Genomic DNA, 23,055 nt, shown 5'->3' on the forward strand with positions numbered 1-23,055 from the left:
ATCAATAAGAAAATTATTTTAGGAGTTCCTGTTGCGGCTCAGCAGTAATGAACCTGACTAGCATCCATGAGGATGCCGGTGAGATCCTTAGCGTTGCTTAGTGGGTTAAGGATCCAGTTTTGCCGTGAGCTATGCCGTAGGTCACAGACGCAGCTCAGATCTTGTGTTGCTGTGGCTGTGGGCTGGCAGCTACAGCTCCAATTCAACCCCCAGCCTGGGAACTTCCGCAAACCTTCGATGAGGCCCTAAAAAAAAAAAGGAAATTATTTAAAAACTTAACCCAGGAGTTCCCACTGTGGCACAAAGAGACTGGCAGCATCTTGGGAGTGCCAGGACGCAGGTTCAATCCCAGGGCTGGCACGGTGGGTTAACGGATCCAGCAGTGCCACAGCTGCAGCATAAGTTGCAACCACAGATCCGATCTGATCCCTGGCCCAGGAACTCCATAGGCCACAGGTCGGCCAGAGAAGAAGAAGGGGAAAAAAAGGAAGATGATGACTTGTAAAAAATAAAAATAAAAATAATATAAAAACTTCATTCGAAGTTTCATCCAATAAGCCACCTGGAGAAAGTTGTCTTGGGTCACCCAAGGCAAAGAATTCAGAAAATAAAGAAAGGAAAGGAAATCCAACTTACACAAGGCTCACAAAACCAGTTATCTCGTTTTTGGCAAGCAGCTAGGTAACACTCTGGACATACTTCAATTTCATTCATCTGTAACGACAAAGTATGTTAGAACATGTCATTCCCAGGGGCCTTATACCTGTAGGTCTTCAAGGAACGCGTGATGATACTGGCAGGTAAGGTTTGTTAAACTGAATCCCACATGGTGACCACGCTGAACCTTAATCCGACATTCCTCTCCGAGCCCACGCCACCATCACCCCTCTCTGGACCACGGCTCCTCGCTTCCCAACCTCGGGCCATCCCCACAACAGAAAGGGCACCCAGAATCTTCTACAGACGCAGATCCCATCAGGTCCTCCCTGCGGACCAGTGGCTCAGACACTTGGCAACGTCTGCAGATGGTTTCAGATTTCGCAACTGAGGGTGGGCAGTTGCGACTAGAATCTCTGATGGTACAAAGACAACTCCTACAACAAAGACTCCTCTGGCTTCTAACGTCAGTTGTGCCAGGGCTGAGAAACTCACAATGAAATCTAAACACCTGGTCAGTTCTTTCAAGGCCACGTGTGATCTGACCTCAGCCTACCTGTCTGAACTCCCCAGTCGGTTCCGAGGGAAGGGCCTCCGCCTGCCATGCTCAATGGCGACATGTATCTAATCGCACCACTGGCTGTGGTGTAGGCTTCGGCTGCAGCTCTGATTCGACCCCCAGCCTGGGAACCTCCATATGCCGTGGGGGTAGCCCTTAAAAAGGTTTTTTTTTTTTAAAAAAAAGGACCACTAGCCCCGGAAGCCCCTTCTTGGCTCTAAATTCAGGCTCCACCATTTACCAGCTCTAGAACTTCAGAGAAAAAAGTTGCTTATCTCAAAATCTCCATTTCCTCACCTCACAGGACGGGAATGAGGGAAGAACCTACCAAACAGAGATTAAATGAGATAAACATAAAGCAGGTCTAGTGACAGAGAAACATTAGTCAATTCGATCAGAGCCTCAGCGTGTGCCGTCAGCTCTGCTTGGATTCTACGGCTATCAACTCATGCCCCCATCACAACCCCCCCAAGGCAGGACTGCCGTCGTCCTCATTTTACAGAAGGAGAAAATGAGGCCCCCAGAAATTACATGAGAAGTGCCCAAGGCCTCCCTGTGACAGTGGCAGGGCCAGGGCTGGAACCCAGGCCGTGGGCTCCAAAGCCCACACACAACACACCACTGCCCTGTTGGTGGCTAGCATCCTCCCATCATCATCAGCCTTGCTGTTATCTCCCGCATTACACAAAGTACCTCAATTAACGATTAGTTACTAATTTCACAATTATCATTAATTGTAATGAACTGACTCATGGGCCACAAATGAGTGGAGAGATATATTTCTTCCTTCTAGCCACTCTCCTAGGCTATTCCAAAGGTTCTGGGTAGAACAACGCAGCAACCTCAAGTACAGGACAGCCCCGGCATTGAAGCCCACAAAGCAAGCGTGTTGCCAGCAGGTAGGTTGAGAATTCTAGACCACGAACATCTGGGTTCAATAAATTCTACCTCGTGACCACCCACCAAGTAAAAGTCAAAGCTTCGGCACCCAAATCCAGGTAAACCAATGAATCCTCAAGGGGGAAACAACTGAACAAGCGGCCCAGAGGCAACTGCACATCACAACATCCATGTTAAATCCGTCTATCACCACTGGTATCAAAGAAATCCAAACGGATGCAAACTACTGCCTGTAGATAAGCAATGCGATCCTGCTGCACAGCACTGGGAACTATAGCTAGTCACTAGCGACGGAGCGGGATGGAGGAGAATGGCAGAAAAAGAATGTGTGTCTGGAGTTCCCGTCGTGGCTCAGTGGAAACGAACCTGACTAGCATCCATGAGGACAAAGGTTCAATCCCTGGCCTTGCTCAGTGGGTTAAGGATCTGATCACTCTGGAGCCAAATAAATAAATATATATATAATTTTTAATATATTTTATATTTATATAAATATTTTTCAAATTCAAACTTCCAGCATTGCAAAGGGCATAGAACATCTGGGTCACTGTATAAGCTGCTGTAGTATTTCAAGAAAACAATCAAGAAATATCTACCCAAAACCATGTCAATAGCTTCAGAGCTGGTGGTTGCATTTTTAACAATTACTAAGGACATATATCATCAGAACAGCCGTGATAAAATTCTCTTCTTCCTGAGTGTTTAATTACCTAGGAAAACACTCAAAGAGAAAAACGAAGATCCTCTCTCTACAGAAACACAGAGACCCAGACATACCCTAAGACATCCAAATGTTTTCTTTACGAATGGATGGATGGATGGATGAGTCTGCAGACAGGTCAAAGGCCATTACCTCTTATTTTTTATGCTCACAATGGGGATCTAATAAGGTCTCCCTTACACCGTTTCTGCCCGAGCCTGTCCTGCAACCACTAGAGCCTCCCGGGAGGGTCATTTCATCCACTCCATCAAAACTACAGCTATTCCTCTAGGACACCTGGCCACCCTGGAAGAAAGTCGGGACCTCTCCTTCGAATAAGGTCAAAACTCAAACACCTTGGGCCAGAAGACTGAAAGGGACCTGAGGTGACGTCACAGCGCGTGGGGCAAAGAAAGCATGAACTCTCGGCGACCAAGAAAATTTAGGATGTGCAGTGTGTGACCACGACTCAGCGCTGACCAAATCCCATCTGTCGTAGCTCATGGCTAAGGTAAGGGTGTTTTTCACACTAGGGCCCCCTCTGTTGCTCTTACTTGCCTTGAAGAGACGGAGTGCTATCTGCCTCAACAAATTCCAAAATCATCACAGCCACCCACTGGGAGATTCTGCCAATGGAAATGCCAGTCACTCCAACCCATCATTCTAGGTACACACAGAAGGGGACAGCGGGAAACACATACCTCGTGCTCACAGATTTTGATGACTACTTTCGCTATTTGTGTCAATTTGTGATTTCCTGAGGGAATAAGAAAATAGGGTTAATTCAAATGGAAATACTGAAACACAGACACTGGGGGTTATACTTCCACTAACAGCCTTTTAACTTGCCTTCCCCCAGGATTACGTTTTAAAGGTTAAAAACCAGATGTTTCTGGCTTCGAACACATTTTAATTTATGTGAGTGTTCCCATGAACCAATCTTTGGGGCCTAGATGTCATCGTGTCTGAAACTCAGTGACTAGTGTTGGTTTCTATAGTTCATGAATTGGTATCTGAAAGATGCTTTTATATTCTCTAGGCTCAAATTAGGAAACAGGAACCTTCTCCTACCCACCTCCCTGACTCCGACCCAAGAAAAGTACAGGGGAAAGAAGACATTTAATTAGATAACTCTGACGTACATGGTGCTCTGAAGTTCATTTTCTTGTTAACGCCTCAAGAAGCTGTATTAGGGGATGCTCCCCTAGGGGCTCAGCAGTAATGAGCCTGACTAGTACCATGAGGATGCAGGTGCTACCCCTGGCCTCACTCAGTGGGTTAAGGATCCGGCAGTGCCATGAGCTGTGGTACAGGTTGCAAACGTAGGTCGGATCCTGTATTGCTGTGGTGTAGGCTGGCAGCTGTAGCCCTGATTTGACCCCCAAGCCAAGAACTTCCATATGCTGAGGGTCGGGCCCTAAAAAGCAAAAAAAGAAAAGCTGTGTTGAAGAGTTGCCACTGTGGCACACCAGATTAAGTATCCGGCGTTGTCTCTGCAGTGACTTGGGTGGCTAATGAGGCGCAGGTATGATCCCCGGCCGAACATGTAGGTTAAGGATCCAGAGTGAGGCAGCCATGGCGTTGGTCCACAGCTGAGGCTCGGATTCAATTCCAGGCCTGGGACCATCCATACGATGTGGGCGCGACCAAAAAAGTATCAAAAAGCAGCCACATCAGGAAGCAGGCATGACTGTTTCCACTTCACCACTGAGTAAACCAAGGCTCAGGAGTCATCCCGTACAGAAGACTACTTCACCACAAGTTGAGGATGCGGCCCCAGGCCTAATTCTAAATCCCTCAACTTTGCACTAAAACCAAACAACAAGATGGTCAAAAAGCCACATTTCCTTCAAACATGCTATGTTCAGAAATCGTAAATTTGGCATCAAAAAGATCTCACACACATACACACAAATATCTAGGTTTCTGGCCTATCTTGAAAACTCAGAAGATCTGAGAGCTCAGCATCTAATGAACCGCTGGAATATTCTGTACCGGCCCCTCCAGCCCAGGTGGGAGTTCCCTGTTCTCTGCAGAGTGTAGCTCTCCCCAGGGCCAGTGGCCATCCCGGCGTAAGCTGCTACTTGTCTGCCACCTGACCTCATTCGTTTTCATGATCTCACTGACCTCTCATAAGTGGGAATTTATGACCTTTCCACAAATTCTCAGTGCCCAGACACCTCTCTTTCTCCCCCCCCAACCCCCCACAGACCTGCTACTGCGTTAATAACGCAAACATGTACTTTAAGCAGCATGTGTATCTTTCCTCAAACGCTACCTAGTAGACTCCGCTATGCCCCAGGGTATATAGGAAACAAGACGGCATGTGCCCTTAAAGAGCTTACATCCTGGTGAACAACTCAAACAAATAAAAAAACGCATCATCCAGAAAGTGTGATCAACGCTGTCATGGGGAAGCAGAGGTACCATGGAAAGCCCTTAACAGGTAGCACAAAGTACAGTCTGAGTCACAAAAGAAGGATCCAAGGACAAGGAAAATCACCCAAGCAGAAAGAGGAAGGGGGGAGTTCCCACTGCGGCTCAGCAGAAAAGAATCTGACTCGTATCCATGGGGACACAGGTTCAATCCCTTGCTTCGATCAGTGGGTTAAGGATCCGGCGCTGCAGTGAATTGTGATAGATGTCACACGCAGCTCGGATCTGGCATCGCTGCGGCTGTGGTGTAGGCCAGCAGCTACAGCTCCAATTCAGCCCTTATCCTGGAAACTTCTGTATGCTCTGAGTGCGGCCCTAAAAAGCCAAAAAAAAAAAAAAAAAAAAAAAAAAAAAAAAAAGGTGGAAGAATATTCCAGCAAAGAGACAAGAGGAACAGGATGGAGCAGGACACTGAAACATCTACCTGATCTAAAAGGTAGACAGAGAGGATTGTGGGAGAAGGTAGGGCAACGGGAAATGAATGTGCCATCGAGAAGATTATAGTGGGAATCATGCTCCATTCTTAACCCACAAAATCGCAACAGACAAAACTTTCTCCAGAATATAAGGAATTCCTAAAACTCAAAAATAAAGCACAGGAGTTCCCATTGCAGGTCAGTGGTTACAAACCCAACTAGTATCCATGAGGCTGCAAATTGGATCCCTGGCCCCAGTCAGTGGGTTAACGACCCGGCACTGCCGTAAACTGCAACACTGGTTGCAGACTCGGGTTGGATCTGGCGTTGTTGTGGCTGTGGCATCGACCCCCAGCCTAGGAACTTTCATATGCTGCGGGTGCAGCCCTAAAAAACCAAAAATAAATAAAAATAAACAGGGAGTTCTCTGATGGCCTAGAGGGCTGAGGCTCCTGTGTTCTCACCACTGTGGCTCTGGTTGCTGCTGTGTGGCATAGGTTGGATCCCTGGCCCAGGAACTTCCACATACTGCCTATGACACAAAAAAGAAAAAGAGTTTAAAAAAAAAAAAAAAAAAGATGGAACCTGCAATAAACAAGCAACTCTCATTTAAACAAAAAAAAAAAACAGGAGTTCCCACTGTGACAGAGCAGAAACAAATCCAACTAATATCCATGAGGAGGTAGGTTCGACCCCTGGCCTCACTCAGTGGGTCAGGAATCTTGCATTGCCGTGAGCTGTGCTGTAGGTTAGAGATCCAGCGTTGTTGTGGCTGTGGCTAAGCCAGCAGATGCAGCTCCAATTCTACCCCCAGCCTTGGAACTTCCATACGCCACGGACGTGGCCCTAAATAGCAAAAATAATTAATAAAGTAATTAACACAATAAAAGCACAAACAACCCCATTTCTGTCTTTTTTTTGGGGGGGGGGTATTTTTAGGGCCACACCTGTGGCATATGGAGTTTCCCAGGCTAGGGGTCCAATCAATCAGAGCTGTAGCCGTCGGGCCTACACCACAGCCACAACAACTCGGGAACCGAGCCATGTCTGCGACCTACACCACAGCTCATGGCAATGGCGTATCCTTAACCCACTGAGCAAGGCCAGGGATCGAACCCACAACCTCATGGTTCCTAGTAGGATTCATTTCCGCTGCTCCATGACGGGAACTCAAAAACCTCATTTCTGAAATAGGCAACGTCTGCACAGATCCTTTCCCAACAAAAGATACACAAATGACTTATAAGCACATGAAAAGATACTCAGTACCCTTAGGCATTCGAAACAGACAGGCAAAACCACCATGGCATAATATTTCATGCCTTCAAGACTGGAGTTCCCCCTGTAGCACGATGGGTTAAGAATCCAACTGCAGGAGTTCCCGTCGTGGCGCAGTGGTTAATGAATCCGACTAGCAACCATGAGGTTGTGGGTTCGGTCCCTGCCCTTGCTCAGTGGGTTAACGATCTGGCGTTGCCGTGAGCTGTGGTGTAGGTTGCAGACGCAGCTCAGATCCCACGCTGCTGTGGCTCTGGTGTAGCTACAGCTCTGATTAGACCCCTAGCCTGGGAACCTCCATATGCCACGGGAGCGGCCCAAGAAATGGCAAAAAGACCGAAAAAAAAAAAAAAAAAAAAAAAAAGAATCCAACTGCAGTAGCTCGGGTCACTGTGAAGGTGCGGGTTCAATGCCCAGTTAAACGATGCAGTGTTGCCACACCTGTGGCATAAGTTGCAGCTGTAGCTCAGATCCAATTCCTTGCCCCAAAAATTCCATACGCCGCAGGTGTGGCCGTTTTAAAAACATGCCGAAAATTAAAAAGACAATACCGAATAACGCTGCCAATGATGTGGAGCAACAACGCATCATACACACCATTAGGAGTGTAAAATAATATAATCAATTCGCAAAAGAGTTTGGTAAAGTTTCTCATAAGTGTAAATATAAACCTACCCACTGATCTAGCAATAGTACCCTGGGGTATTTACCCAAGAGAAAAGAAAACATATGTCCACACAGAGACTTGCATAAGAACGTTCACGGTGGCTTGAAGCACAGTAGCAAAAAACTGGAACCAATCCAAATATCCATCAACATCAAAAAAAGAGAATGGATAAATAAATCACTTAGTACAATTAAAAAAAAACCACTCAGAAATAAGAAACCACTGGAGTTCCCGTCCTGGCTCAGTGGTTAACGAATCCGACTAGGAACCATGAGGTTGCGGGTTCGATCCCTGGCCTTGCTCAGTGGGTTAAGGATCCAGCATTGCCATGAGCTGTGGTGTAGGTCGCAGACCCAGCTCGGATCCCGAGTTGCTGTTGCTGTGGTGTAGGCCGACAGCTACAGCTCCGACTGGACCCCTAGCCTGGGAACCTCCATATGCCACGGGAGCGGCCCAAGAAATAGCAAAAAGACAAAAAAGAATTAAGAAACCACTGATACACACAAAAGCATGAATGAATCTTAAAAATACTACACTGTATCAGTGTAGCCTGACTCTGACTCGGCTGCTGGGAAATCCTAGAATGTGTAAAACTAACCTATAGAGAAAAGAGATCAGTAGTTCCTTTGGAGGAGGGTGGCTTTACTGGAGAGGGCCAAGTGGGAATAAAATAGGGTCACAGAAACGTCCCAGGAGCTTATTTAGGGTTGGAGTTACAAAGGTGGTTACACGTCTGTCAAATTCACGGAATCTACCTATAAAATCTGTGCTTTTTATTTTACGTAATTATTATAAATAAGGTTTTTTAAAAGGGCAGGTGACAGGGAGATCCCTGGGGGTCTACGGGTTAGGATGTGGTGCTTTCGCCACTGCGGCCTGGGTTCAATCCCTGGTTTGGGAACTGAGATCCACGTGAAGCCACTGCAAGCAGAGGCCCAAAAAAAAAAACGGTATTATCCACACGTTAGCCATGTATTATTCACAAGTATTCTCAACCATTGGCTCTGACACATGAAAAAAGAGTCTGGTTTTTTTTTTCTTTTTAAATGAAGGGCAGGAGAATAGCCAACACACACAGCATCCTCTCTTTCTTAGAGTCATCGGCATCACTCACCCCCATTATATATGATGCAGTTGTGCAAAATCCACTTTGCATCAGCCAGGAAGGCTTCTGTGCAGCCATACATTTTCTTTTTAGCATTCTGGGGAGAAAAGTCATGGAAAATAATCACCGGTGAGTCTCTAGAAACCAAAGCCAGTAACACCTGCGTCTCCACATAATTTTCTTAGCAGTCATTTGCCAAATTAATTAATGCTTTTACTCATTTCCCAAGATGCTATTATACTTGAGATCTATGACTCTATAAAAATGAATTCACTGCGTTCATCCTCCTAGCTTGAATTCTCTCCTTACAGCACTGTCATTTATCCAGTGGTTTCGTCCAACGAGCCAGGGTGCGCTATGTATTTACATATGTGTTAGCTGCACAGTCTCACGTCAGCCTCCTAACTGAAAACTCCATGAAGCTGGTACTAGCCCCATTTTACAGACAGGGAAACAGAGGCACGGTAATGTTAAGGAACTAATCCAAGCTTCCAAAGCTATTAATTTATGAAGCTAGGATTCCAACCTTCTCTTTTTGGAATGCCCTCTTTTTTTAATACCATAAGGGTGTGTACAGTTTTCAAAAGCAGCCTGGATTTACTACTGGGGTTGGGGGGGGGGGGTCACCAATACAGACAACATGAAGTCAGGCCTGCTCCTCATCCTTGCCTTTCTTGGTCCACAGTTTGGTGCCAACAATTTGAGAATCAGCACTAGGATGACATACACAATCCAAAATGTTACAAGGGGCATTTTTAGCTTGAACGCTAAAGAACACCTTTAGGTGTTGAAGAAATATTATCAGTAGAATTAGTAGATCTAAGAAGCCACATATGGGAGTCCCCGTCGTGGCGCAGCGGAAATGAATCCAACTAGGAACCATGAGGTTGTGGGTTTGGTCCCTGGCCTCGCTCAGTGGGTTAAGGTTCCGGCGTTGCCGTGAGCTGTGGTGTAGGTCGCAGATGCGGCTCGGATTTGGCGTTGCTATGGCTATGGCAAAGGCTGGCAGCTGCAGCTCCGATTAGACCCCTAGCCTGGGAACCTCTATGTGCCGCAGATGCGACCCTAAAAAGACAAAAAAAGGAAAAATGAAGCCACATATTTATTGCTAACATGCAGGTTTCCCAGACATTTATTTTTTTCATCTTCCTTCCTGCTGCTGTCATTAGCACCTCCAAAAGAAAGAGAAGGGAAAGGCTAAATCCGTCAAATGACTAGTTTTTAGCAGCTGTGGCTTTCTCAGAATCACCAGCAGAGATAGTATTTGCAGCTAGGCAGTGCGTTTCCAGACCCCACTGCAATCCGTGGGAAAATGTCACAGAACAAGTTGGGGATGGAGAGTCAGTGCTTCCATCCGCATAAAAATGGAGAGGAGATGCGAAGGAACTATTTCACTTGAGATGGGGCACGTGGAGTTCCCTGGTAGCTTAATGGGCTAAGGATCAGGCGTTGTCATTGCGATGGCACCGGTTCGATTCTTGGCCCGGGAACTTCCGCATGCCACAGGTGAAAGAAAAAAAAGTCGAGACGGGGCACAGGAAGTGAGGGAGGATCTTCAGTCATCTCAACAAGTGTGGGCTCTTCCATGGAAGCCAACCTTTTCCAATGTACAAAGGTCCATGGGATGGAAGATGTACTCTGCATAGTCAGGATGCTGTTCCAAGGGAACGGGCTTCTGGAATGCGTCTGTCTATAAGAGAAAAGGTGCACACACACAGACACGAACCCATCACTGCAACGGAAGACCAAGCACTGATTCCAACCAAGCACTTTACAGGTGGGGGCAACTCACTCCCCAGATAAGACAAATCTAAAGCTTGCTACAAAAACAAGACCTGGGGAGGCTCCACACTGGTTCACCTTCTAATGCTGCCTGGTTATAATCAACGGGCCAGTTGTGTTCTGTTCTGTCGTGTGTTTTGTTTTCAGTATACAGATATACACTCGAATAACAGGTCCAGGCCTCTTAAATTCAGACAGACAAGAACAACAGGCTCTCAGTGACTTTAGACCTGAACTCTGAAGGAGGCTTATCAAATACACTGTAAATGCTCACAATCAAAACTGACAGGGGGTGAAATCAGGCTACACCTACAGATGAAACGCCAAGCAAAGCTCCCCTAAGTGCCCAGAGGTGTCCTACATACACGGGCAGGGACTGTAGTGAGATCTTGCTCCTCCTTTAAGGAGCCATATGACCTTCAACACTGGGACTATGTAAAGGTTTTCTCTCTCGATCCACTTTCTAAAGCCCTACTTGACTCGGTTCAAAATGGAAGGCCTGGTTTATGGATGGATGCTATTTACCAATTAAAAAATCTAAAAGATGTAACTGAACACCAAATTATGCTCAAACAAGTCATCTGAATGGGTTCCCACTTGCAGGTATCTGAGCTCTTTCGTATGCAGAATCACCATATGTTCAAAAGCTGCTTCCACAAAATCAGCAACGTTCTGCCCTGACTCATTTTACAACAAACAATTTACGTAAGAAGTCAGCACCTTCTCTGACTTCTTTTTGGCTTATGAGTCTACAGTGCGGACAAATCTAGATGAATCTATTGCTCTTGCCAAAGTTGGGGTATTTTTGGTGTTCATTCCTTTTTTTTTTTTTTTTTTTTAACAATACGGAAGCTATGTATGTTTGCTTCCATTGACGGAGATCTTGTGAAAGAGACAGACAGGTTCCCAATTTAGCAACACCCAACTGGCATGCTCGGGACTTTTTTCCTCCTGATATCAAATTTCAGGACAGAACCTTAAAACTAAAGCTTCTACTTTTTTTTTAAAGAAATTAAACCAGAGTGGCTACTAAAAACGCTAAGATTCTACGTTTCTGTATAGCCGTTTGACTTAGAAAGCAAACTCTGAAGGGTTTCAGCAAAGGTCACCACTAGACTGTACGGCCCTTTTGTACACATCAGACGGGAACCCTACCGAGAACCCAAGTCTCTGCAGGGAAAAGTGTCGCAAGGTGTGGATCATCACAACATGTCATCTGGCCGTAGCATACTATTTGTATAAACAAAGTACTTTACTGCCATCTTCCTGAAAACGGTCACAGAAACGACAAAACCACCACAGCCATGATATGACCGGAGTCTCGGGAGGGAATCACTGAGGAGCAGCCCGGCCCTGGCATGCAGATTTTCCTTACAGGGTAAAGGCTGTCCGTCCTGTCCCTTCTGACACCCGCAGGGGCAACCCACATCCTTACTCCTGGGAAGCTCACTGGTTGAGCTTTCCTTGAAGGATCCATCCCTGATCATAAAGAATCAGGGCTGAAATGGGTCTCAGGTTTCACTTCACAACCACTCAAAATCTTAAATCCCCACCAACTTTTCTACCACAGGTCAGGTCCCGATTAAACTCCTGGGGACACAAAGCGCTCGCTTTTGAGAACGAACTGAACACCGCTGTCCCTTATCGTTAATTTACAGATACTTGAAATCGAGCGCCCCAGACTCAAAGAGTAAGTGTCTGAAAAGCTAAGGCAACTATAAGGAACAAAAGTGCCTCTCTGCCCTTTACGCTGACAGCAAGAGGGACCGCCTTCTTACCCCTGGCTGTTTCATCTTCTGAATGGCAAACTTGAGCAGGTAGGATAACTGTTCGATGGTGAGCATGGTCATGGCTTTACTCTGAGTCTCGATGCACTCAGCCACCGTTATCTTCTACAAGTCAAAATCACACAAACAGCCAGTTAGAAAATACAGTTCCTATCCCACACACTCAGTTACCTACCCTCTTAATTTTCCAGAACAAATAATTCTGTTTCTCACGCAGAACGAATAATTCCTGTCCAAACAAGACCAGCTGCGGAAGTTCCCGTTACGGCTCAGCAGGTTAAGAACCTGACACAGTGTCCGCGAGGATGCAGGTTCTATCCCTGGTCTCACTAAGCAGGTTAAGGAGCCAGCGTTGCCTCCAGCTATGGTACAAATGGCAGATTGGCTCAGATCCGGTGTTGCCGTGGCTGTGGCGTAGGCTGGCTGCTGCAACTCTGATTCAACCCCAGGCCTGGAAATTTCCATACTCCGCGGGTGCAGCCCTAACCCAAATAAATAAATAAACAAATAAGACCAGCTGTTTTGCTTGACCAGGACTCCGGTCTTGACTTGTGGGCAGGATCCGTGGATAAAGATTAAGGAGCACACCAATCCACTGATTACCTTATTAAGAAAAGTTTTTGAGCTCATAGAGATGATATAATCAGAAAAAGGTGCAGGTAGGCAAGGTCCTGAAAAATTGTCACTATTACAACCTTGGGTTTCAGGTACAGGATATGAAAAAGGCCACTGATGGTTTCAGAGTCACTTCTTCACACAGTGAATCGGCCACGTCCCTTGATCCTCTTAAGGTCCTGGGCTATCTTCCTGGAAACTGACAGGGCATTCATTCACTCAGTGACATCGTGGATGGAAAGGGACAGTCTTCCCTGTAGAAACAACCTAAGCAATGGCAGGAACTCGTAATGAACACGACTTCCTTCTCCGTCTCCACTGTTGGGAACCCACTCAGGAAATCCTGGCAAACAATGCACAGAGCAGAACCTAACTGCTTATCTCCATGGGCAATAAACGTCACTTTATAAGAGAAATTCCACCAAAGACACATCTGAAGCCAGATTCTGCTCTGTAAATCTGGTCCTGTATCTCAGAGCTTCAGAAGCCTTAGGTAGCGACAACAAAAATAGCAAATTCGGATGACGTCAGAAAATGCTCTTGAACCATCTGCGCAGAGAGCTGAGAAGAGTTTTCTCCAATGAATTGCCATGGAATTCTAGTCTCCATTCTTCGATGTCTGAATTCTCCACAAGGAACTTGTAGCTGTGTCTGGTCCGTTGTCGAGAACAAGGGCAACAGGAGCGGGGCCCAGAAGCAGAAATCGGCCCGTGATGCAGGGAACCAGCTTCTCAGCTATCAGAGCCTGAAACGGCTGTCTCCCCAGCTGATTGCCTCCCCAGTTCGCCCCTGCAAGAAACTCCAGACCCTAAGTCTTAGACGCTTAATACCTGTGGGTTTGAATTCCAGCTCATTTCTAGGTAACCATTCAAGGTCAACGCTTGGGTTGCCCACTCAACTGTCATTCACCTCTTCCCGCCCCAGCCCCCCTCAATGGGTCAATGCTGTCAGTGCTGGCTGTCAATGCATGGTTCCCACATGACGGACTGAGAGTGCCAGACAGGTATTTTCAAACCTTTCTTGCAGGGGGACGGGTGATCCAATGCTGGCCACGGAGCCCAAGGGCCTGTCAGCCAGAGGCTGATAAAAAGGCACATGAGGAGAAACACTCCTCTGAGGGGGATGGTTGTCTAGCCACATGTGATGGGGTCCCCAGCAGCCACCTTAGAGCCACGAGGAACAGATCGCCTCCACAGGGAAATGCAGTGTCTGGCTCTGCGCAAACTCTGGTCTGGCCCTGCCTCTGGGTTGCTTCTACACATGGTAACACACCCTTACCGTTTCAGCTGCCTTTCATCAAGATCTATTATTTGCAGCAAAAGCACCCTATCTGAGCCATTATCCTCCTTACAAAATTATTTTAATAGACATTTTTATTTTGGCCACATCCTCGGCCTGTGGAAATTCCCGGCCCAGGGATTGAACCTGTGCCACAGAAGTGACCCAAGCCACAGCAGTGACAATGCCAGATTCTCAAACGCAAGGCCATCAGGGAACTTCCTGCAAAATTATTGAACAACTGGGAAGGGTGAGTTGAGACAAAAGGAACTCGAGATGAAGGTTCCAGTTCCCACACCAAAGGCAGCAGAACGAGGTGGGGCTCTGAAGAGGAAGGCCTTGCCAGGCAACCCGTGTCCTGCCCATCTCTCCATCTAGTGGCCAGCTTCTGCAATTTTAGGGGCAGAACACAATTTCGGTGTCATCATCACGCCATACTGACTGGATGTCTAACTTCTCTCCGTACATTTCTTATCTTCAAGAGGTACTACAGTCGCTATCCTAGAGCTTGCTTTTCTTCCCCACGATCAACACCTGGGAGGGCTTTCCACTTCCGACATCCTCATTTGAGATCTAAGACCAATATACCTCTGAACGCAAGGGACATTCCATACTAAACGATGCTGCAGATGACATTCTCATCTTCAGCATTTGGAAATAGCATCACAGTTGGAAGCTGCCAAGACTAAGACATCGCAGAAGAGTGGAAGCCATCACGACTGCTTTGGTTTGTTTTCGGGCCACACCCAGGGCACAGAGAAGTTCCTGGGCTAGGAATCGAACCTGAACCGCAGCTGAGACCTATGCCACAGCTGCAGCAATGCCAGGTCCTTAACCCACGGCACCAGAACAGGAACTCTTGTTTTATGTTTTTGGTTTTTTTGGCTGCACCTGCAGCCTACAGAAGTTCCCAGGCCATGGACGAACCCGCACCACCCCGCCTACCACAATGCCAGATACTCAACCTGCTGTGTCACAAGGAAACTCCCACAGTAACTGTTTTAATGAAGTGTGCTTAAGGCTTTGCTACAAAGAAACATACATGTTCCCTTCACTACACCAGCATGCTTCCGCCTCTGGCTCTATACCTGCAGCCTGTCTGCCTGGAAGGTCTTCCCCCTGTGGCTCCATGGCTCGCTCGTTCTCTTCTTCAGGTCTTTCTCAAATCCTAAGAAGGGCTTCCTGCACTTCCTCATTTAAAATGGAAACACCTTGGCGTTCCCGTCTTGGCTAAGTGGTTAACGAATCTGACTGGGAACCATGAGATTTCGGGTTCGATCCCTGGCCTTGCTCAGGGGGTTAAGGATCCAGCGTTGCCGTGAGCTGTGGTGTAGATCGTACATGCAGCTCGGATCTGGTGTTGCTGTGGCTCTGGCGTGAGCCGGCGCCTACAGCTCCAATTAGACCCCTAGCCTGGAAACCTCCATATGCCCTGGTGCAGCCCTAGAAAAGACAAAAAAAAAAAAAAAAAAATTAAATAAAAATAAAAGTACAATGGGAACACCTTGCACCCCCAACCCCACTCCCTACTCATCAACGTAGATTCTGTTTGTCTAGAACACTCTTCTCCTAACACACTGTATATAACTTTATTTTGGTTTGCCTTCTTTTCTTCTGAAAAAGAATGGGATCCAGGCTTCTTCGTGTCTGCTGTCGAACCCCGAGTACCTCATAGGCACTGGAGAAAGAGCTGTTGCGGGAACGCAAGCACCAGATGCAACCACAACCACGTGGGACACACAACCAGCAGTCTTCCCAGCATGGCCACGGCCGACGACTCCATGATGCAGCAGGAGAGGACGTGCAAGGAAGGCGGACACTTCACAAGCTCTTTGCAAAATAAGCAACTGCGAGGCGTTCCTAAGTGAACTTCTGACATGTTCATGACAGGAGAGTCGAAAAAGGCTGCAGGCCTCAGCGTGATCCAACGACCCGGGACGAATCAAAAACAAGATTCAGTGCAACCGTCTTTCCAAGAGCTGCAGTGCCAAGGCCACGGCCACTGTTGGTCCCCAAAAGGGGTGACCGGGATAGAGGAGACAGAAGGCAAGAAATTTCTCTTTTCCTTGTGGCGGGATTACGTGAACAACTCGAAACGAAAGGGAGAAAGAGAAAGGAGAAGAAACGAGGCAGACAACGCGCATTCGTTCGTCAGGAACTAACCTCACACTCAGGACAAAACCAGTCCCCCTCTGGTTCCGATGTCAGTCTCAGACACTTAGCGTGATAAACCCGGGGACAGAGCTCACAGCAAAGCACTTGGCCTTCCCGGTGACAAACCCAGCAGTAGAAATCATTTCGTCCGTCCTGCGGTACAACATCAACAGGGTCTGTGGTGAGTGGCTGCTTCATATAGTAAAACGGACCATGTCTTAGTTCTGACTGAAATGTAGGCAAGAAAGACAGGTTTGGTTTCAAAACAAATGCGCATTCGCAAAAGGAATTTGAACAAACACATCAATAACAACAAAAGAAAATCACAGCATTTTACACATTCATTAAAAAGCCATCTTGGGTTGCTCTACTCGATACAGGGCTGGCATGTCGCTAGAGAGTCAGGATTTCTTTTTCTTTCTTTAAAAGGCCATGGATTGAAACGCTGGTGTCTCAGAGTCAACAGGCAACCCTCACAGGAAAGCAGCGGGGCTGCCAGCAGGCTTGCCCGAGTTCCGTTTTAGCTCTAGAGCTGCGTGGCTCAGGGCACGTCTCTTAATCCCTCAGCTTCAATTTTCTCATCTGTAAAATGGGGATGACAATACCTAACGCCAGGGTATTGTGGCTGGATTTACATGGAATCATAGGAGGTATGCATTTAACACAGAGCCGCCACTACTAGCGTTGCTAATACGGTTACAAGCCCAACCTCCAGAAGTCTATCCGTGCAAAGCCAAGAAATGTATGGCCGTTTGCTGTGGGAGTCTTTCAACAACAGGCTTCTGGAGACCAGAGCCACTGGATTTGAGAAACCCAAAATCATCAACTTTTTAAAGTCTATCCCCAGTGCACCAGATACTTAGAGCCAACAAGAGGCTTTCCTAAAACCATGGTTCTTCTTGAACATGGTCGGTCCTGGTATTCGCAGAGAAACCACATCTGCTACTGAGAACCAACAAGGGCAGAAAGATAAGAGAGAGGGGTGGCCAATTCTTGGGGCCAGACCCCTCCTTATCCCAAAACATCACCAGAATTAAATGCTTCCCTAATGGTCTATTACAGAATCCAGCAAAGCCACCCTCCAAACACATACAATCACTCAGAAGAGACTCATTCGGAAAATGCCTCCTGGAGACCAGTGAGAACTCCCGTGGAGGAAGCCTGAGGAAGTCTGGTGCTAAGTGTCAAGAGGACCCAGTACCTGACTGTGTGAGCTGGAGACGCCCCTCAGCCCACTTTAGCCTTGTCTCCGTGGACAAGCTCTCAGGTGCAAGCACAGCACCTACCCCCGAATAAACTTCCTCGCAGAGCGAGCTGTCTTCCGGTCCCTCAGGAAGACATGAGTTTCCTCCATAAAGACCTCCCAACACTGGTCAGGGACGGCATGACGTTTGCTGCTGCTGTGAATGGGACCTTTTATTATTACAGCTTTTAAATAGTTTTTGTTGGCACATAGAAGTGCTGTTAGATGTTTAATACCCCAAACATGATCAGGTCGAATCATTTATTGATTAAAAATCTTATGTCCAAGTACCATGAGTTGTGTTCGTCCACGTCTGATATTTTGACATTACTTCTTTCTCTCCTGATTTTAGCAGCTAGGACCTGCAGGCTAAGGGGAACGAGTAGCCAAAACAGCAGGCACCCCTGTCTCGCTCCAGGTTTTATTTTTATTCTGAGTTTTAATGGTCTCGAAATGCCTGCTACTTCTACACCCCTTGATACAGAGCCTCACAGATGCTTACTTAGCAGATGTTTGTGAGCCAATCCTTCTAAGCCTCCCTACTCTCATTTCTACTAAAAAAAACAGCTACGTCTGTTACCAGGGCAATTGCGTAATTCTCAGCCCAGTTATTTCCCTGTTTCAGTTCAACATTTCAAATAAGTGCTCTACTCAGTTTCAGAAAATAACATCATCGCTACGATATTCTTCCCATTTACACGTTTCCGCCTACTGTCCCCATCTTCACTTTGTCTTCGCCATCACCTCGAAAGGCAGACGCCACTCATCTTAATGGACAGATTAGAAAACTCTATTAAAAAGACAACGGACACCCAAGCCCAGAGCAAGGTGGGTCTCCCAGCACTTTCTCTCGTTCCTATGCCCCATGGAAGATGGTGCTGGATGCAGAAAAGATGCTGACGATTAAAGGACCCCTCAGATAATACTCTCTGCAATTCAAAACAACCTCTGGGGAGTTCCCGTCGTGGCGCAGTGGTTAACGAATCCGACTAGGAACCATGAGGTTGCGGGTTCGGTCCCTGCCCTTGCTTAGTGGGTTAACGATCCGGCGTTGCCATGAGCTGTGGTGTAGGTTGCAGACACGGCTCGGATCCCGCGTTGCTGTGGCTCTGGCGTAGGCCAGTGGCTACCGCTCCGATTCAACCCCTAGCCTGGGAACCTCCATATGCCGCGGGAGTGGCCCAAGAAATAGCAACAACAACAACAATAACAACAACAACAAAAGACAAAAAAAAAAAAAAAAAAACCTCTGGGAGTTCCCATTGTGGCTCAATGGAAAGGAACCTGACTAGTATCCAGAGACACAGGTTCGATCCCTGGCCTCCCTCAGTGGGTTAAGGATCCGCCATAGCCATGAGCTGTGTTGCAGGTCACAGACGGGGCTTGGATCCTGTGTTACTTACAATGGCTGTGGTGTAGGCTGGCAGCTGCAGCTCTTATTCAACCACTACCCTGGAAATTTCCATATGCCCCAAGTGCGGCCCTAAAAGGACCAAAATAATAATAATAATAACTAACCAACAAAAAACACTTCTGCTTGGAGTTCCTGTTGCGGCGCAGTAGAAACGAATCTGACTAGGAACCATAAGGTTGCGGGTTCGATCCCTAGCCTTGCTCAGCAGGTCAAGGATCTGGCATTGCTGTGAGCTGTGGTATAGGTCACAGACTTGGCTCAGATCCCGTGCTGCTATGGCTCTGGCATAGGCCGGCGGCTACAGCTCCAACTAGATCCCTAGCCTGGGAACCTCCATATGCCGTGGATGTAGCCCTAAAAAGACAAAAGACAAAAAAAATAACACAAAACACTAACTGCTTAATGCAAAAAGCTGGGGGGGTCGGGGGCTGGGATCTGAAAAATAAGAAGACGTTTACAAACAGAAGGGGAAAAACGGGGCGGGGGGGGGAAAGACATGAAAAGATAACAGCATCTAGGGTGGGGGGGGCGGTCCTCAACTTGGTATCTTGGGCCAGAAAACTCCTTGTTGCAGGGAGCTGTCCTGTGCCCTGCAGGGTGTGCAGCATCACACAGCCGGGTGGTGGCACTCCCCTCCCCAACCTCCCCCTTCTCAAAACTGATGATCAAGAATATCTCCAGACGTTCGCAATGTCCCTTGGTGGGGGCAAAACTGACCTCAGCCAAAAGCTGCCAACGTAGAGGATCTGCTAACTGCCTGGGAAAATGGTCTTTTGAATATCTCTGGGGGAGGGCGTTAGAGGGGGTTACGGGAGAGGTGGGGGCGGGGAGGAACTTCCATTGAAAGATAAAGTGCACATATCAAGCAAGCAAAACTATTTCTACCCTGAGTGGGGTCTTCCAGGATGCTTTGTGGCTTCGGCAAGATAGCAGTAAACCATATTTCAGGGCCTGACTTCCTTTCAGTGAGTTAATAATAGGACAGGAAGAGTCATTAAGACCCAAGTGAAACTAGAAGAATCGAATACGACAGCTCATCTCCCTCACCAGCAGGCCAAGTCCTTCCCATCTAACAGAAGCCAGGGTACTGCCATTTCAGAAGTGAGGTTCCTCCCCGTGTCCCCACCCCCGCCCACACCTGGCCAGCGGGGGGTGTTCCTGGGAAGACCAGGAGGCACTGATGGGCAGCCTGCCCCTTCTCTTCTCAGGAGGTCTCATCCGTTGTTGCTGAGAACTACCTGCCTGGTAATCTCCCTGTCAATCAGATACCAGCCTTATCTGCTGCTTGTAAGTGTTTCCTGCTCCGAAAAAAATCATCTGATAACGAATATGGAACATTTTTAGAAAGGAAAAGCAAATCATTTCAGGGAAAATGGCTTGTTTTTCTTCTTCCCCACATGCACAAGGTGTGTTCCCAGCCTGCAAGGAAGGCAAGCAGGTTGCAACCTGCATTGCTGTGAGCTCATTGCGAGCGGCGAGCAGTGCCGTTCCCTGCTTCTTCCGCAGGCTGGCTTAACGAGGAAAGAGACAGGCCTGTTAACTCACTTCTGGCACACCTCAGTCTACACCAGGAGCCAGCACACTTTCTCTATAAAAGGGCTCTAGAAAGAGAGTAAGTAAATAGCTGAAGCTTTGCAAGTCACGTGGTCTCTAGGGCAAGGACCCGACTCCCCTCACAGGAGAGCAGACGTAATATGACGATATGCCCATCAGGGGACGGGGCTCTGTGCCAATCAGAAGGTGCTTCGGGCCGCACCTGGTCAGCGAAAACCAGCGGATGGGAGCTGGGGCTGCGTGTGGGCACAGGGTCCACGCCTGGGGGGCCGGGGGCAAGGGGAGAGGACCAGAGACTCAAAGCCCTTCTGGGGCCACAAAGGGAGCACAGATTAATGAAAACAGTCCTTGCTCCAGCTTGCTTGCTCCTCCTGCATTTGGTAAAAACACAAAGTAAAGAAGCACCACGCAGCCCTGGAGTGGGAGGGGACACTCAGCTCCACTGACCAAGACAGCCAGGTGGACACACATGCCCAGGGCCCCTTGGTCTCAGGAAGACGTGGGCGATCCTGCATGCTGTCCCCTGACCTGTCTCAGCTGTTCATACCCTGCCCCCCACCCAACAAGGGACTTCGGTGCAATGTCCCAGTTTTTTAAGACGATGCAAGGACCCAACAAAATTAGGTCCTAGCCCGCCTCTTGATGACATCTGCACCCCTGAGGTGAGAGGAGCCCCAGCGGTTTTTTGCCCTATTCAATCAAAGGTATACCTAAGGCCATTTTGCACCAATCCGTTAGCTGATCATCACTTCTCTAATGAGAAGGGGAAAAAAAAAGTAAAGCAAAGAAAGGTGGGAGGGGGAATTCCGTCGTGGCGCAGTGGTTAACGAATCCGACTAGGAACCATGAGGTTGAGGGTTCAATCCCTGCCCTTGCTCAGTGGGTTAACGATCCGGCATTGCCGTGAGCTGTGATGTGGGTCACTGACGCGGCTCGGATCCCACGTTGTTGTGGCTCTGGCGTAGGCCGGTGGCTACAGCTCCAATTCGAGCCCTAGCCTGGGAATCTCCATATGCCGTGGGATCGGCCCAAGAAATAGCAAAAAAGACAAAAAAAAAAAAAAAAAAGAAAAAGAAAGGAGGGAGGAAGGGGAGAGAACACTGCCCTCAAACTCAAAACTTTCCAAGAAACTACAGCTCATACTTGGTATTTTTCAGGAAGGGCCCTCATGTCATCCAGGAGGAGGCATTTCTTGCCCCACCTACTGCAGGACGCGAAGGCACCTGACCCTCCTCCACAGAAGGCCGGACGCATCCTTCCAGGCTCCGGGATGCCCCCCACCTCCGGGCCCAAGAAAAAGTGCCTACATGTTTTCAACCTTTTCCTTAAACGTGAAACCACTGGACAAAAGGCAGTCAGAAATTAATTATGAACCTTAGAATAGATTTTCCCCTAAAAATAACGTGAGTTCTAAAGCTCTTCTTAAAATGCCCCTAAAAGTAACGAATTCCTGATATATGGAAAATAGGTGAAACCATAACACTCAGCCTACATCTTCACTTCATAATAAAAGGTCTCTACCAAAAAAATGTGAAAATATGGGGGGGGGGGTTATGATGCTAAAATGCCTTTTTATTTATTTTTATTTTTGGCCATGCCCATGGCACACAGAAATGCCAGGGCCAGGGATCAAGCCCGTGCCACAGCAGCAACAACACTAGACCCTTACCACACTAAGTCACCAAGGAACTCCTAGGATGGCTTTCCTTTGAGAACACTGAAACCTAGAAATTTTATACAGAAGAGGAAGGGGGTGGAGAATCCTGATATACGCCAAAAAGCAAAAGAAGCTGAATGCCAAAGAGAGCCAGAGGCAGAAGGAACGAGCACAGCTGGCAGGGTATGTCACCACAGGGACAGCTGGGGAGTGCGGAAAACTAGAGCACACAAGCCCCACGCGTCTACAGGGCAGGCTCTACCTACTGCTGGATTTTTTTGAGTTTTTATAGGAACTCAGAAATACAAGTGGTTTAAAATGTCATGAGCTTCAAATGTTGATGACTCATAGAAATCATGGTGGTAAAACCTAGCATATGCAACCCTACAATTTGCTTTTTTTTTTTAGGGCCTCACCCACTGCATATGGAGATTCCCAGGCTTGGAGCTACAGCTGCCAGCCACGGCCACAGCCACAGCAACGCAGGATCCTTAACCCTCTGAGCAAGGCCAGGGACTGAACCTACGTCCTCATGGATGGTAGTCGGATTCACTTCCAATGCGCCATGACGGGAACTCCTACAATTTGCTTTTACTGCCCTCATTTTTTTCAAGTCTATAATTCTAAAAGAAGAAAGAAAAGGGAAAGGGAAGAGAAGAAAAAAAGCATCCAGAAGATTTAGAAGATTTAAGTTCCCCTTAGGAAAACAGACTGTGCCAGGGAGAGTATCCCTTCTATGCAAACATTATAAGCAGAATGAATTGGGGGGGTCAAAGGTCAGAGATCTCTTTTCTTTAGTTAAGGCTGTTTCTTCTTTGCCAATTCCTGGCCCCAGGGAGTTTCAGATGCAAAA

At 47.5% G+C, this 23,055-nt stretch overlaps 1 protein-coding gene and 1 long non-coding RNA gene across 51 annotated transcripts in view; one reads left to right on the forward strand and one right to left on the reverse strand.

Annotated features, from left to right (window-relative positions):
• ZMYND8 (zinc finger MYND-type containing 8) overlaps positions 1–23,055 on the reverse strand; it is a 148,190-nt gene that overhangs the window by 63,121 nt on the left and 62,014 nt on the right. For 27 of the 50 annotated variants that reach the window (XM_085004139.1, XM_085004128.1, XM_085004123.1 and 24 more), the window contains 6 exons: positions 16,344–16,562; positions 12,279–12,392; positions 10,316–10,408; positions 8,728–8,815; positions 3,518–3,573; positions 637–714 (listed from right to left, as the gene is read on the reverse strand). In XM_085004139.1, the coding sequence (XP_084860265.1) occupies positions 637–714; positions 3,518–3,573; positions 8,728–8,815; positions 10,316–10,408; positions 12,279–12,392; positions 16,344–16,562 (648 nt within the window). The remainder of the gene's footprint in view (positions 1–636; positions 715–3,517; positions 3,574–8,727; positions 8,816–10,315; positions 10,409–12,278; positions 12,393–16,343; positions 16,563–23,055) is intronic. The other 23 variants (XM_085004145.1, XM_085004136.1, XM_085004160.1 and 20 more) reach the window with 1 other exon arrangement.
• LOC106506709 (uncharacterized) lies at positions 18,284–21,841 on the forward strand. The gene is made up of 3 exons (XR_001302178.3): positions 18,284–18,405; positions 20,200–20,278; positions 21,703–21,841. It is a non-coding gene; the product is annotated as an uncharacterized LOC106506709 (long non-coding RNA).

The sequence above is a fragment of the Sus scrofa genome, chromosome 17, assembly GCF_054392235.1.
Source record: "Sus scrofa isolate SSC_HxYL_T2T_F1_AM1 chromosome 17, Sscrofa_HxYL_maternal_Yorkshire_Landrace_v2.0, whole genome shotgun sequence".
NCBI lineage: Eukaryota > Metazoa > Chordata > Mammalia > Artiodactyla > Suidae > Sus > Sus scrofa.